The sequence below is a fragment of the Neofelis nebulosa genome, chromosome 4 (assembly GCF_028018385.1).
Source record: "Neofelis nebulosa isolate mNeoNeb1 chromosome 4, mNeoNeb1.pri, whole genome shotgun sequence".
In the NCBI taxonomy this organism is placed as follows: domain Eukaryota; kingdom Metazoa; phylum Chordata; class Mammalia; order Carnivora; family Felidae; genus Neofelis; species Neofelis nebulosa.
Genome location: NC_080785.1, coordinates 156269507 through 156284853, shown reverse-complemented (window position 1 = coordinate 156284853; position 15347 = coordinate 156269507). Strand labels below are relative to the sequence as shown.

Sequence of the window (15347 nt, the reverse complement as noted above, 5' to 3'; positions counted from 1 at the left end):
TAATGAAGACTCCCCCAACCCCCCCAAGCCCAGGCTCTTGCCAGACTGCAGGTCAGCCATGTCACTGCCTGGGCCCTACTCAGACACTCGGATGACTTCATGCCTGTGCCCTGGAGGTGTCCAGGTATGGGTGGGTAGACAAAAACTGCACCTAGTGTAAAATGTGTTCTCCGTTGGCTGAATATGAGGAGCACCTGGGCCCACCTAAGCCCTCTAACCTCAGTCTTGGAGGGGCAGGCCTTGGTGTTGATAAACCTTGTGCTGATGCTCCTGAGAATCAGGTGAGCTTCAGAGTGCCCTACTGGCCTCGGTAAGGCCATGCTTTTATTTGTCTTGAGATGACTGGGGCTTTGTGTCAGGTGACAACCCAGGCCTGGACAGTGACTCAGATCTGGAGTACCAGCTAAAGGCTAATGTCTCTGTTGTTTCATGGGTTTCAACCCTGTTAACTGCTGGCCCCTGCTTCCTAGGCTAGGCTACCAACATCTACTTATCCCTGGAGAAAGAAGCTTCCCAAAGCTCAAACAAGGTAGTGTATCCCCAGCAGAAAGCTCCAATGCCTCCCGTGCACTTAAAACGAAGCCCTGCTGGCCTAACCCCTACCCCAGACTCTGGGCCTTTGCACAGACTCCCTTCAGCTAGCTCCTTTCTGAGGAGTGCACCCAGTACCTGCCAGTTTCGCAGATTTGTTAAACAGCTGGGGGCTCCTGGGTGAGTCCGTTGGTTAAGCATCCGACTTGGTTTCTGCTCAAGTCAAGATCTCATGGGTGAGATGAAGCCCCACATGGGGCTCTGTGCTGACAGAGCAGAGCCTACTTGGGATTCTCTCCCTCTCAAGCATTTTTTAATATGCTTTTTTTTTTTTTTTTAATTTTAACGTTTATTTATTTTTGAGACAGAGAGAGACAGAGCATGAACAGGGGAGGCGCAGAGAGAGAGAGAGAGAGAGAGGGAGACACAGAATCTGAAACAGGCTCCAGGCTCTGAGCGGTCAGCACAGAGCCCGACACGGGGCTCGAACTCACGGACCGTGAGATCCTGACCTGAGCCGAAGTCGGGTGATTAACTGACCGAGCCACCCAGGCGCCCCTCAAGCATTTTTTTTAAAAAGCTGCATTCCAGCCTTTTGGACTCTCCAGTATTGGAACCTCTGATCAAATCCTCATGTCACAGCAATCATAGCAAAAGATCACCTCTTGGGCTCTTTTTATTTGAGTGGGAAATGGGATGGGAGTGTGAAAGACGTTGAGATAAATGTGTACGAACAAACCGAGGGATGGCCTTGTTTACAGAGCTGTACATTCTAGGACAAACACGATAAGAAGCAGGAGCTCGACGGAGACAAACGAGGTGGATGGGGGGTACAGGGCCTAAGACTCTGGTCTTGCCTCCCTTCTTCCTCTGGATCTCCAAGTTTCCGGTTTGGCGGCCACAGGTTGGGGTGCGGAGACCTCCGGGCCTGCAGGGGGCGCCTGGTGCAGCGGAGCGCCCTAATCTTAGGCAGGGCCGGGGCTGCGCAGTCATGATCACTGCCAAGGCCTCGGCGGACTCCGCCGTCCCCTCGGTGCATGGTACTGCGGTGGCCACCGGTGTCCCGGAGCGCGAGGAGCCAGAGTGGCCCTGGGTGAGCCCGGGCCTGAGCAGGAGCAGGCGCGGGGTGGGCGGTGCAGGCTTGGGGGCGCCGGCCTCATGCCCCAGCCATGCCCCCCGCCCCGTAGAAAGATGCCCCGATCCGGGCGCTGGTGCAGCGCATCCACCAGTTGCAGGCTGAGCGCGCGCAGGCCTTCCGCCGGCTGGAGGAGTAAGTGCGGGCGCAGGGGTGGGCAGGGGTCGCAGAGTTCAGCCCCAAGCCAGCTCCGGGGATGGGCGTGCCTGGGGGCGGAGCTGGGTCCCTGAGCGGCTGTGTTGTCAGAGGTGGGGAGGGGTTCGCTGGGGGACCAGATCTTTGCTTTCCCCCGCTGGGACCCAGGGCGCGTCCCCACTGCCCGATGGGCCACTCCGCGTGGCGTCTCTCCCTTCCCCAAGCGCAGGAGTGCGCCCATCTCCGTTTACCCTGCGGGAGTCAGAGAGTGTCCTCCACACTCTGGGGGCCAAGGACCCTTCCTGGGGGACTTTCAGGTGGTCAGTGCGGGTGCAGGGCCTGAGAGCCTGGGGGCGTAGCCTCAGGACCCCCACCTGCCGCAGAGGCCACCTCCAGTACCTGCGAAGCGGCCCGCCCTACGACTTTCCCCGCTACCGGAGCACGGTGCACGAGGTGACCCAGGCCTTCGCCGCCGCCTCGCGGGAGGTGCTGGCGGTGGAGGCCGAGCTGTCTGGGCCCAGAGGGCAGCCGCTGCTCGCGAGCCACGTGCGAAGCCTGCAACAGCTGGAGCAGACGCGCCTGGCAACGGTGAGGCCCCATCCTCGACCCCTGTCCCCTTCGCCGCGCACCTCATAGGCGACAGCCAGAATCCGGCCACCCAAACCCCAGCCCCGGCGCCCCTGACCCCACTTCTCCCTGCCCCACCTCAATCCTCCACTAAGGTTTCACTTGGGATTCTCCCGCCCTGGCCCCTCGTAGTCCCAGGACACGCCCACTTCCCCGGAGCCCCAGTGCCCGCCCCCACTACGCTCCTATCCCTTTGGCTATTCCCATAGCCTCAGGTCTGGTCCTCAACCCGGTGCATATTGGGGAGCGTGAATTTCCACAGCAGACACCCTGTTGGGTAACGCTATATATATCCCCGTCTAGGTTCTGGCCCTACTCCTCCCCTGGGTTCCAAGACCCCGCCTACTCTACCCCTACAGCCAATCCCGACCGAGACGCACTTCCCAGGCCGAGCCCACGTGAGGCCACGCCCACGTCGCTCTCTAAAGTGGGATTCCCAGGCCACGCTGCTTTAGGAGACCCCAATCCCAGTCTAGGTGTTTGGCCCACTTCCACACGCGTCCTTGGGACTATGAGGTCCTACCTACTCCACCCCTGTCACCAATTCCTGGCTGAGCCTGTGCCGCTATGCCCATGCCACGCCTTCACGCGACCACACCCACATTGCGCCACCCACTAATCTAGGGCCTGCCCACTCGATCCTTCGGGGCGGGGGGGGGGGGGGGCCCTTGAAACTGACTCGCAGACTCCGTGCGTGCGAAGCACCACCCGTTGCGAAATCCTGCCATGCCCCCATCCTGTGCTGCCTTTCTGAGTGCTTCAGTGTCTCCCTGCCTGATCTGTGTGGGAGGGCGGGGGGGGGGGGGGGGGTCCTGCCAGCTGTGACATCCTTCCGGTTGCCCACCTCAGGTGGCCCTGCTGCAGCTGATGGGGACGCCAGAGCTGACTGGGCAGGAAGACACCCTGGAGACGCACCAGCTGAAGATGAAGTGAGCGCTTACTCCCAGTGGGCTGGAGGTGTTAGATTTGCACGTGCACCTTCAGGCACCCACTCTCAGCCAGGTGTGCCCCAAGGCTGGCACAGTCATACTGGGCTGACCCTTTGGACCTGCACACAACCCTTAGGGTGTGCACACTGGAGTCCTTACCTGGTGGTTCCCAGACATACAGCACACATTGTCCCGGTGCACACGCCCTACAATTTCACACCAGACTCGCACATTTCTGGGACACAGTTGGGCACCTCATACATGCCCATCTTGCTCACATGGCTGGACTTAAGAGCTTGGACACGGTTGCCCACCAGACATGGGCCTGCACATTCCTACCTCCAGGCCCCGCAAGCACCCACGAGTGCACACCCACTCAATATCTGCTATGTGACATAGCACAACCTTCTGATGTCACCTGCTCAAGATGGCTTTTTCTCTCTGCCCACTCTCACCCACAGGACCACCCCTTCTCCCAGGCACCCAAATGGTTCTCTCGGCCACTGGTTCTGCCTGGAACTCTGGCGGCGGGCAGGAGGGCCCGGGGCTTGCCACGGCCCCCTAGGAGCTTCGCAGTGGCAGCTAATTCGCCCCATCTGGGTTTTATTTATAGTTCCCATCCACTCTTGTAGGGTAATTAAAACCATGGAAGCGATCAGCGAGGTTCTTCAGGACCTTAGGTTTGATGCAGAATCTGCCGAGTGATGGTGGCTCCCCAGTGACACACCAAGGGATATGGGAAATGTCCCCAAGCCTACCCCTTGACTGTCAGCTGGCTGGGGTCACGCTCCACCAGGTCGCCGACTGCCCTTGAGTTTGCTGCACCTCCCACAATAAAGAACCCTTCGTCTGTAGCTGCTCCACTGTCTCTGTGTCCTGGGGTGCTGGAGTGGGTGTCCCTGGGGAGGAGGCCCCACAAGGCCAGGGATGGCAGCTATGACTCCCCCCTGCTCCTGGACAGTAGGGCTGGTGTTTTGGATCACACCCTCCAGTGAGTTTAAAACCAGATATTTCACATCCTGGAGACAGAGTCTGAAATTCTGGGAGGCAAAGATTCCAAGCCCATAGGGTGGGTCATTAGGATTCCTCGTGCTTCCCCTAAACCCCACAGCCCCTGGGCCAATCGAGCCCCAAACATCTTCACAATCAGGGCACCTAAATAGCTTGTTTATTTAAAAAGATTCTTTGCAGGGGTCCTGGATGAGGTGGGGGCGGGGGAATAATGGCCCCTCTTCACCCCCAGCCCTGGCAGGGGTTCTGGGCAGCTTAGCCAATCCTCACACACACCCCCACTGGAGTTGCACCCAAGAGTGGCCTCACATGGAGGTCAAGGATGTTGTGACCCTCAGAACACCCACCCCAGCTCCTGCTGAGGGTGCTCGGTGCCCTGAGGTGAGGGTACAGAGTTAGCCCCCAGTCTGGGTGCAGCCCCCAGGTCTCCACGCAGCAGGGAGGGTGGCCCCAGTCCCTAGAGCTTATCTGGCAGGACCTGCAGGCAGAGGGGAAGCCAAGCTAAGCAGGGAGCCTGGGAGGGGCCAGTACCCTCCAAGGGTACTCTGCCAATTACAGAGCAGTTGAGGAGGCCCCAGTTCAGGTCGGGGCCCTGCCACTTTCAGCTTGGTGACCTTGAGTAGGGTACTGCCCCTTTCAGGGCCTTGGTTTCCCCATTTGAGAAGTAAGACTATCTGTTCGTCCCAAAGGGTGTCCTGTGGGTAAAGCACTTGGCACAGGGCGAGCATGCAGTAGGTGCTCATATATGCTAACTGGGGTGAGTATGTTCATTCTTGAAGATGACATTCGACTTTGGACGTTTTCCGGGGTCAGATGCTTTTACTAGGCTAAAGGCCACAGGACTAGGTAATCACTAGGTGTTAGGTAAATGCTGATGAATAAGACATGGAGGAAGGGATTCCATCTCAGCAACTCTAAGGCTGAGGGTGGGGGGCCCACGGGCCTGTGGCCAGCAGGAGGGGCCCTTGTCTCCCTCCCTTGCCCGCCCGCCCACCCACCCAGGCAGCTGGGGTGGGCCCCCCTTACCTCTCGTCGTGCCCCGTCTGCCCGAGGGCAGGATCCCCTCGTCCTGTGCTTGGAAGGAAGGAGGCAGTGTCTGGGGGCTGCGGACCTACCTCCCCAGCCCGATTCCCTCCCAGCCCCCACCACTCCATCCCTCGCCCGCGGGTCCCTCCTTCCTACCTGGTTGCGGGTCTTGTGTGACTTCTGCATCCAGGCTCGCCACTGGTCGTAGAGGCGGAAGCTCAGGTTCGAGCAGTACGCGTGCTTCTTGAGCCAGCCCAGGAACTGCTTGAGCTCGCGCCGCACCGGCCCCGAGCTCGGCTCGCCGCCCCGCGGCTCGCACGCCCCGCCGCCCGGGCCCGGGCGCTCTGATGTGGGGGGGAGGAGCCGCAGCGTCATGACGCGCCCGCCAGAGGGCGCGCGAGGGCAGCAGAGGGAGGTTCCGCGCCTTGGTGGGACCGTGTTGCCCTTGGGCGCCTCCCTCCCGGTTTCTCCGGGCCTGGGTCCTGTCTACCACCCAGCACAGCAGCCCAGCTGAGCCCCCGAGGAGGTAGGAGGCAGGGGAAGGAGAAGGTCTTCCTTCATGTCTCCTCCAGGAAACTGATTCCCGTGGCCTGAGCCAGGTGTGAGTGGAAGGGAGGGGGAGAAGGAGCGAAGCCAGGGCCAGATGAGATGAGACTCAGACACCGAGCAGGGGACAGAGAAAGAGAGAGAGAGAGAGAGAGACAGCTGGAGAAAGAGAGGCAGAGATGGAAAGATGGAGACAAGGAGAGACAGGGAGATGTCGGGAGGGCCAAAGCAACAGGGGACAGCAAATGCAGAGGGACAGAAAAGGGCAAGGTCAAGAGAGGACTGGAGTGGGCAGAGACAGTGATGTGGGGATGTAGGGATACAGAAACCAGAAAAGGCAGAAATGCAGAGAGATACAGGGGAAGAGAGTGACAGAGAGATGGAGGGAGACAGTGAGACGAGACCCCAAGGGGGCCAGGGGGAGGGACGGTCCCCAGGACAGGCCTGAGAGAAGGAACCAGTGGGATGGGGAGTGGGCTGGGAGGGCCAGGTGGGAGGCCGGCCTGTCTGTCCAGCTGCCGGCCGCAGCCAGCCCCTAGCAGGCCGGCAGATAAGGACATCGGCCTCACGTCATAAATAACGCCGGGAACCCGCTGACAGGCCCTGGCACGGCCACGGCCCCCACCGCCCCTGCTGGCCTCCCCCGGCCTCCCTAGCCTCTCCAGCGGACGCAGCCGCCTGCTGGCTCCCGTGCAAGAATCGCAGGTGCTGGGCACGAGCAGGGGCCAAGGCGCAGGCCCCTCCCGGCCGTGTTCACTCCCGCCCACCCCCAGAACCTGGAGGGGCCCAGGATGGGGGCTGGGGAACTGGCTGAAGCCTGGCTCTGCCCCCCACAATCCCCCGCCCCCCGCTTTGAAACACCCTCTGGGCCTCAGTTTTCCCATCATCCCACGAGGATGGACCTGGACTTCAAGGAAACCGAATTCAGATCCCTGTGTGACCTTGGGGGCTGGCTGAACCTCCTAGGGCCTCTGTGTCCTCAGCTAAGAAGAGGAGGCTCCCTTGGGGTGAAACTATGGGGGCGCAGGAGATGGGAACCATAGTAAGTACCACTTGCAAACACTTAGATGGCGCCCACCACGCGAGTGCACTTTCTTGGATTACCTCATCTAACCCTAACAATAGCCTGAGGTGGGTATGATTATTGTCCCCACTTTCCAGATGGAAAGCTGAGGGCAGACATTTCATGTAACATATTCCGTACCATTTCGCAAAGAGAATGGAGGCTCATGGGCTTAGAGAAGCCCCAGATGGCAAGGGAAGTCAGACTCGGGCCCCTGATGGTCCCCATTCCCCTACCTTGATCAGAAGGGGAAACCAAGGCCCATTAGAGGGAGAGTTGGTAGCTGATCAGCCTCAGAAGCAGAGGTTTCAAACTCACTTGCCTTTAGGGATTAGGGAGGGGGTACAGATGGGCAAAATGGGCCTGGTGGGGATGGGGCCACTAGAGAGTGAGGGCCCTGAGTGAAGAAGGGGCCACCTCTGCTGATGGGGGCTGTGGGGCAACTCTGGCTGTGTCCTGTTACATTTTCTTTTTTCAAGATTTTATCTTTAAGTACTCTCTAAACCCAACGTGGGGCTTGAACTCACAACCCTGAGATCAAGAGTCTCGTGCTCTTCCAGCTGAGCCAGCCAGGCACCCCAACATTTTCTAGACAATTAATTTTTCCAGGAAACCTGAGATACTGGTGTTAAAACTTCCTGTCTTTAAATGTCTGCAAGTAGGTCGAACTCCCCCCCTCCCCCCCCCCCCCCCGGCCCCCAAATGACAGGTCGAAGAAAATGGATCCAAGGGCCACATTTGGCCCCAGGAGCCACCAACTTGAGACCTCTGCTCTCTCGGAGGAAACAAAGAAACAGAGGCTCTCGCTGCTTTCGGAGGAGTCTCCTGACCGCCCAGCCCTGCTAGGGTGCTCACCACTGCGAGGGGTGGAGGCGGCCGTGGGGTGGCTCCACTCGCTCCAGATCCCTGCCTTCTTGGAGCCGTAGATGCCAAAGGGATTGCAGCGCACTTGCACGAAGTAGACAGTGCCCGGCTTCAGGCCGGCCAGGCGGCAGGAGGTCTGGTTGCTCACATCGTCCACCACCTGGCGGCAGTGGCAGGGTCAGAGGCCGGGGGCGGGGGAGGCGCAAGGGGTCGGGGGGGGGCGGGTGTCAGGCACCTTCCAATCCACGCTGTCCTCCACTCGGTAGCGGATTTGGTACTTGGCTTGGAAGAGGAAGTCCTTGAGGGCCGGCGGGGAAACCCAGCGTACGCTCAGCTGGTCCTCCAGGCCCCCAACTCGGCTCACGTGCACATCGGGTGGGGGGTCGGTGGTCACTGTGGGGCGGGCGGGGCTTCATCACTCAGCTGTCCTAGAACCGGGCTGGCCCCCGTGTGGGCTCGAATCTCAGCGCACAGGGCTTTGGCGGCACCTGCCTGGGTTCTGCCCTCTCCCCCCGCCCCACCCTTTCAGGACGGGTGGATTACATTAGATAATATTTGGGAAACACTCAGCACCTAGAAGCACTCAATTAATGTTAGCTGTTATCACCCTTATTATCTGTGACAGGAGAAACATAATCCTATCTTCAGGGAACTATGTAAAAGCGGACGCTGCCTGGCTGATGCTATTGTTATTATTATGCCCAGGAGGCCAGGGGGCCGTGAGGCTGCCAGACCCCTGGGAAGCTCCTCCTGACCTCACCCCACCCCCCCTCCACTGCCCACCTGCACCTCTGGACCTTCTTTCTTTACAAAAGTTTTCAAATGACAGCCTTCCTGGTGCAGAGGGAAGACTGAGGCTCAGAACCTGCCCACTGCACCTTCAGGACTTGAGGAAGCAAGGCAGGAAGCCGACTGGGGTGGGGGATGGCTACTAGCTTTCTGGGGATCCTTCTGGGAGCCCTGTGGGCAGCAGAGAGGTCTGGCCTCTCCCCCTGAGGCCTTAGTGAGGGTCTGAAAGGGTTAAGGCACAGGCCTGCTAGGGGCTGAGAAACACCCTAATTAGATTAGGCCCAATTCTGCTCGCAGATCATCCGTTTCCTGCCTCCCGCCTGCGCACCCCCCCCCCAGCTCCAGGCTGAGGCTTCCTGGGGCGCCTCCCGACCTGGGCGCCCCCTCCCAGCTCCCCCGGGGCCCCCTCCTGCACACCTGGGCTGCCGAGGGGGAGGCAGCCAGGCCAGGTGTTCTCCACAGAGTGGGGGTATCCTGGCTGCTTTAGGGGACTGGGGACCGATGGGTGGATGCCTAGTTCCTCCCGGCCCCAGCCAGGGTCGGAGCTGGAGCCTCAGCCATGAGCTGAGCCGAGAGAGGAGGTGCAGGCTCCCTCGTGGGCCTAGGAGCTGGGGTGGGGGGGCTCACCTACATCCAGGATGTCCAGGGTGAGCACATCGGAGCGGGCCGAGCCCAGCCGGTTGGTGGCCTCTACCCAGATCTCATAGGGCGTAAAGAGAGCCAGGTCCTTGGGGATGTGGCAGGAATGAGGCCCTACCGTGTGGTACTCCTCACACGTGTTGTCCTGCCCGTACCACCTGCAGGGCAGGAGGGAGTGTGAGGACACAGGAGAGTCTCTTCAGACCCCCAGACCTCCCCATGGCAGCCCCAGAGGGCAGAAGGGACACCCGGCTTGGAGAGAGTGGGCTTTGCCAAGACCTCACAGCCAGGCTGGAACACACATCACCCAAGGGCCACCACCACCACCACCAACCTCAGCTTGTACTTGAGAGAGTAGTTGGTGTGGAGGAAGGTTTCCCCTTGGGCTCCCGGCGTCCAGCGGCATGTCAGGTCCTTCATGTTCTTGGACCAGCAGCTGATGTTGAAGGGTTTCTCTGGGGGCACTGGGGAAGGGGGTGCAGGGGACTGAGGGTCTGGACCAGCCCTGGATAGGTGAGGTTCCTAGCCACCAACTGGGCCCCCATCCTGGAGTAGAAGGAGGGTGACCAGAGTGGCTGTTGGCAAGGCTGTCTGCCTGGAACCTCCTGGGGACAGGTTCGGGGGTTCCAGGCTCTCATGCCCACGCCCAGAAGTCCCTGCCTCTCAACCAGCATGCCCACTGTTCCGTCCTGGGCCAGAGGGCCCGTGATGCATGCCCCTCTCCCAGGAGTTGCCCGTGGATATCCTGGGGGCCCGCTTACAGCCAACATAGAGACAGGAGCCAGCCAGGATGCTGCCGTCACGAGCGTGGCACACGAGGTTGTCGCCTGACTGCTGCCTGGATCCGTTGAGGTTGGCCAGGGCGAGGGCCAGGGTGGAGGCGTTGAGCACACGGGAGAGCTCGGGGGCTAGGCGGCGTCCGTTGAGGGTCCAGTAGAGGCCCTCGGCTGTGGCGCCTGACGGGTCCCCGTGCACTGAGCATGTGGCCTGCAGGGAGGAGCCGATGAGGAGCGTGGGGTCCTGGGGGCTGATGACAGCCGTGTCTGGGGTCAGAGAGGAGTGCCCGTCAGGCGTGAGATGGAGTTGCCCTGAGCCCCCCACCATGCTAGGACTTCTGGACTCATGGCAATCCTACAAACGAGCTGTTTATTTTTGTCTCCCATTTCACAGATAAGGAAACTGAGGCTCAATTAGGCCAAGTGACCAGCCCAAGGTTGGCGGCAAATCAAGATTTAGCCTCAGGACTGTTGTGATTCCACAACTCAGGTCCTTCCAAGCCGCGTCTTCACAGACGTGCCCAAGGCTCTGGGAGCGGTCACAAAACTCAGGCATAAACGCCCATTCAGACTCAAGTAAATCTGGCTTCGCAAATAGTTCTGACAACTATTACATTCTTTTTCTTGCCTTTTCTTTACTTCTTTTCTTTTCTTCATTTCATTTTTGGCAATTAGAAATAAAAGATTGATATCCCTACAGGCACACACATAGTAGGTATGTCTTTGGGGGTTGGGGGGAGGGAGACACTTCTAAAAAAGTGTACTGACTCCTACTAGAATCCCGGTAATCTTACAGGTGAAAAAACTGAGGCTCTGAGTCATCATCTCTTGCCCAAAGTCATTGAATGAGAGAAGGGCACGCTACCGAAACCCAGATTTGTTGCCCTGTGCTGCTGAAACTGAAGGAGGCCGGGGCAAACTCTAGGCCCCCAACCCCCATCCAAAGGGACTGGCTCTCATTGTTCTTTCCTTCAACTCATTTTTCCTAATCTGCAAGACGGGAGCAAGAAAGCTCATGATCCCTAGGGCCATTGTGAAGATCAGATGGAAAGTGACTTCCTAAACAGGACTGTGTGGAACTGGGTGCTGGGCACAAGGGTCTCGGGGATACCATGGTTGATGTCCTCCCTCCTGTCTACTGCTGGGGTTAGAACCTAAGACGAGTCTGTTTTTATCCAAGGAGAAGCCAAGGTCCAGATAAGGGTGAGAGGCTGTGCAGTCCAAGACCCTGATACCCCTCTCTGAGACTCAGTCTCCCCATCTGGAAAATGGGCATCGTGGTATAAACCACATGTTTGAGAGGAGTGAAGATACTGTCTTAAGGACAACCCTGTGGGATGTTTAAGCCAGGCTGACCTGGGTTCAAATGCCCCCAGCTGACTATGGAAGCTTGGCCCATTCACTTTATTTCTTTGAGCCTCTGGGAAGGGGCCTCCCCCTCCACCAAGAGCAGTTGTGAGGACTCATTCACTCATTTGTTCATTCATGCATGCATGCATACATGGAACATCTACAGTTTGCCAGGAGCTGAGGGCACAATGGTGACCAAGATACTCAATATTCCTGCCCTTGTGGGCCTTGAATCCAAGGGAGCAACAGGGAAAAGAACAAATAAATATCTAAGAATAAATACGGGAGAAAGTGAAGCACACCCCCAGGAGACCTATCTGATGAGGCATTTGAGCTGAGACCTGAATAAAGTTGAAGTAACCAAGAAAACATCTGGGAGAGAGTGTCCAGGCAGTGGGAGCAGCAAGTGCAAAGGTCCTGGGGCAGGAGTGGTGGGGAATGAGGTCTGGGAGGTCAGCAGTGCCAGACCTGCAGGGAGGGGTTATTCCAGGGTTCCTAACAAGGGAAGATTTACATTTTAAAAGGATTGCAGGGGGGCAGCGGGGTGGGGGTAGCCCAGCTTCCCTAAGATGGCAGCCAAGGACAGGGTGATCCTGGCCCCTTGGGAGGCACCCTGAATGCCAGCGGCTGCCCTTTGCTGGCCCTCACTGCCTCAGATGGGCGAGGTGGGGTGGACGTGGTTTTCCCCGCTGGCCCTGACGGTTTTCCGGGGCAAACTTGGCTTGAGGGCCATTTCTTGCTGGATCCTGGGATCACAGTTGCGTTTGGGGCTTGGCCCAGGGCTCGCCGGAGGTCTCAGCGTCCGTGCGAAGAAGCCGGCTGAGCGGGCCAGAGCCGAGGAGGCGGGGGCGGCCGGGGGCGGGGGCCAGGGGGCCGCCCCGGAGGTCCCAGGCAGCCAGCCGCCCGCTAATTCGGAATTCCTTCGGCATGAACTCGGGCGTGCCAGCGTCTCTGCCCCGGCCCACCCACCGCTTCCTGCCTGGGCCCCCCCACCAGGGTGGGAGGCACGGCCAGGCCTGCCTGGACCCCAGGCCCACTCTCAACCGTTTGGGGGTAGGTCACGCCCCTCCTGCCCCCCACCCACCAGCATCGTCTTAGCCAGGAAGGGGCTCTCTGGGGGGTCTTGGCTGGGGGGCACTGCCCCTCTGCCACACCCGCCTGGCCTGGGCTGGCGTGGCCTGCCTGCCAGCAGCTGCAGCTGCCCTCCTGGGGCTGGGCGGGGGACAGGGCGAGAGGGCAAGGCCAGGCGGGCCTGGACAGGCCAGTTCCCTCCCCCCCCCCCCCCACCAAGTTCCACCAGAAAAGGTCAGAATGAGGACTTCTCCTGGGACGTCGGTGCCAATCCCAGCTGGAGCACCTGAGCAATTGGCTTCCCCTCTCCTGTTCTCAGTTTCCTCCTCCATAAAATGGGAGGAAAATACGTTCTACCTGTTGGGGAGATTAATGAGATGAGATCATGATGTCCAGAGGGCCCAGCACACTGCAGCACCCAGGAACTATGGGGATTACAGCCCGTCCCAGTTCTGAGGTCCCAGCTGGCTCCCAGGTCCCTTCAGGTCTCCCCAAACAATGGGCCAAGGTGCTTGGGACCTGGACGCACACATTTCAGGCCAGGCAAAGCAGCTGGGAACAGCCCACGAAGGTCGTAGGGGCCCTTGCCTGGTTTGGGGGGCCTCCTAGAAGGCTCCCCAAAGCATATCCCTGAGCTAAGCTTTTGGACAACCACCCCCCTCCCCTTGCTCCCTGCCTCCCTGCCTTTCACACAGAGCTGGGGCCTTTAAAAGTTTTTTTCCTTCTCCCTTCCCAATCTGGAGCCACTGCCGTTATTAAAAAGGAACACCATGTGTTTTAAAAGGGAAAAGTGTGAGATTCTCTGCAAGCAAGGCAGGAGGGTGGCCTCCATCCCGGGGTCCCGACAGGGGTCCCCATCTCCTGTCCCGCTGGTACCTGCAGACACTTTACGACCCACCCGCCTGCTGCTCAGGTGCTAAGACACACCGTAAGTAGAAACATATTGCTGAGGTGTGAGAATCTTTTATTTAATTTCTTCCCTCTTAAAGGAAAAAACACACGCACAACAATCCCCCCAACCACCACCTTTGCCTGCTGCTCTGCGGACTGGGAAACAAAGCGGCCTAGAGCAGGGTTGCCAGGGAACCCCGGAGGGCCTGGGTCAGCCCCTCACCTGCCCAGGCACCTCGGGCATGCAGGGCTTTCAGCAAGTGTCCCCAGGGGGTGCCCAGACCCCCGTCCTTTTCTGGAAGAGCACCACAGGAAGCTTGCAAATGGCTCTGTGTAGCGTGGGATGGCCTGGGGAGCAGTGTGTGCGGGGGGGGGGGGGGGGGGGGGGGAGGGGGGGCCCCCAGCGACCCGCGCGCCTGGATGGGGCGCATGGAATGACTGGGAACGTCTAGGGCAGGCTGTGCCTGTGTGTATACCCCTGTGTTGCCTCCCCCGGAGGAATGTGTGTGACCACGAATGTGTGTGTGTCAGGGATGGAATGTGTGTGTGCGCGCCCCGATGGTGTGCGAATGTGCATCTGGGCTGCAGTGTGCGCTCATCTGAGGGCGAGGGTGACGGGCCACAAGCCAGTGTGTCTTTGTGTGTCTCTGGGTGTGTCCCAGAGAGGGTCTGGATGTAGAGACGGTGTCCTGGAGGGGGTGTGCTTCTGATGGGGGGGACAGAGAGTGCCGGGGGCCAGGAGCTCCTGACAAGGCGGGGGTCTTGGGCTGCGGGCCGTGGGTTCCCTGTTGCCCCCCACCACCACCACCACCACCAAGGCTGGGCCACTGGTGCCCCGACTCTCTGGCTCCTGCTCCCTCTCACTCTCACCCACTCGCTCACAAAGATTTCTCTCGGTGGAGACTCTCAGCCCCGCGCAGCCTGGCCAGGAATGGTTCCGAGCCCGCCGGTGGCTGGGACTCCGCGGACCCCCGAGCGCGGGGTCCCGCTAGGGGAGGGCGGCGGCGGCGGCGCCGGCCCGCGGAGAGGCGCGTCCCCGGGGACCCCGGGCCGCGCGCCAGGCGGCCAGAGCGGCCCCCCTCCCGCCGCCCCGCCTTCCTCGCGGGGCTCATCCCTCCACTCGGGGAGGGGGGGGCGCCCGGAGCCAGCACCCAACGCGCCTACCGCGTGCGCCCCTGACTGGGAGCGGTGCCCCTTGGTCTCCACGGCTCCGAGTCCACGGGCGCTGTTGCGTGCACCCGCCGCGTCCTGGAGTTCAGCGAGTCCCAGGCCGCGGCACCCCCGACCCCCAGGGCAGAGCCGGGTGTCCCCGGCCGGGCGGCCCAGGTAAGAAGGCCTAGGGCGTGGAAGCCAGACCCTCTGGCCGGGAGACTGCGGCGCCGTGCGCCCCGCAGGTGAGGGCGCCCCGAGGGCCGCGCCGGGGGCGCCTTCCTTTGTTCCCGGGCCGTCCAGGTGGCGCCCGCGCCCCCCTCCCCCCGCAGCTGCCCCCGGGGCGCACGCTCTCGGCCCAGGCGGGAAGAAGGGAACAGGACGCCGGGTACTCACGGGCTCCTGATCCGGCTCTCGGCGCCCCGAGGACGCAGAGTAGCAGTAGGGGCAGCAGCGGCGGCGGCCGCCGCGCGGATTGGGCGGCGGGGCCCGGGCGGCCGGCGGGCATGGGGCCGGCGCTGCCGGGGGCGCGCGGCAGGAGGCGGCGGGCGGCGGCTGCGGCGGCGCGGGGCGCCGGGCGCGGGGCTCGAGGCCGGCGCGGGAGGGCGCGGGCCAAGCAGCCCGCACGTCGCTGGGCGCGGGCGCGGAGGCCGGAGCAAGTCTGAGCAGCCGAATTGACAAGGCGCTAATGCGCCGCTGGCCCCGCCCGGCCCCGCCCCCGGCCCGGCCCGGCCCCGGGGGGGCGGCGGGCCCCGCACCGGCCTCCCCGCCGCCCGCCCGCCCGCGGGCACCGCGCGCCCCACCCGTCCGGCCTC

General features: G+C 61.0%; 2 protein-coding genes across 7 annotated transcripts; one reads left to right on the top strand and one right to left on the bottom strand.

Moving 5' to 3' along the window:
- The first annotated feature begins 1433 nt into the window (after nt 1–1433).
- REX1BD (required for excision 1-B domain containing) lies at nt 1434–4211 on the top strand. 4 transcript variants are annotated; one of them, XR_009261008.1, is made up of 6 exons: nt 1443–1624; nt 1719–1801; nt 2161–2389; nt 2732–2826; nt 3278–3357; nt 3990–4211. XR_009261008.1 is itself a non-coding variant. In XM_058727393.1 (5 exons), the coding sequence occupies exons 1-5, from the start codon at nt 1523–1525 to the stop codon at nt 4060–4062; spliced, it is 543 nt and encodes a 180-aa protein (XP_058583376.1). In that variant the 5' UTR covers nt 1467–1522; the 3' UTR covers nt 4063–4211. The 4 variants fall into 4 exon arrangements, 2 of the variants coding, with proteins under 2 accessions (XP_058583376.1, XP_058583375.1); XR_009261009.1 differs by lacking the exon at nt 3990–4211 and having other exon boundaries at nt 1434–1624; nt 2732–2904; XM_058727393.1 differs by lacking the exon at nt 2732–2826 and having other exon boundaries at nt 1467–1624; nt 2185–2389.
- CRLF1 (cytokine receptor like factor 1) lies at nt 1939–15040 on the bottom strand. Of its 3 annotated transcripts, none has more exons than XM_058727391.1 (9): nt 14929–15040; nt 10057–10338; nt 9630–9759; nt 9284–9453; nt 8103–8260; nt 7859–8027; nt 5551–5738; nt 5395–5437; nt 1939–2053 (listed from the first exon to the last, which is right to left on the bottom strand). In XM_058727391.1, exons 1-9 carry the CDS (start codon nt 15038–15040, stop codon nt 2049–2051), a joined length of 1257 nt encoding a protein of 418 aa, XP_058583374.1. In that variant the 3' UTR covers nt 1939–2048. The 3 variants fall into 3 exon arrangements, with proteins under 3 accessions (XP_058583374.1, XP_058583371.1, XP_058583372.1); XM_058727388.1 differs by lacking the exon at nt 1939–2053 and adding an exon at nt 4509–4846 and having other exon boundaries at nt 5395–5442; XM_058727389.1 differs by lacking the exon at nt 1939–2053 and adding an exon at nt 4509–4846.
- Between the last annotated feature and the right edge of the window lie 307 nt (nt 15041–15347).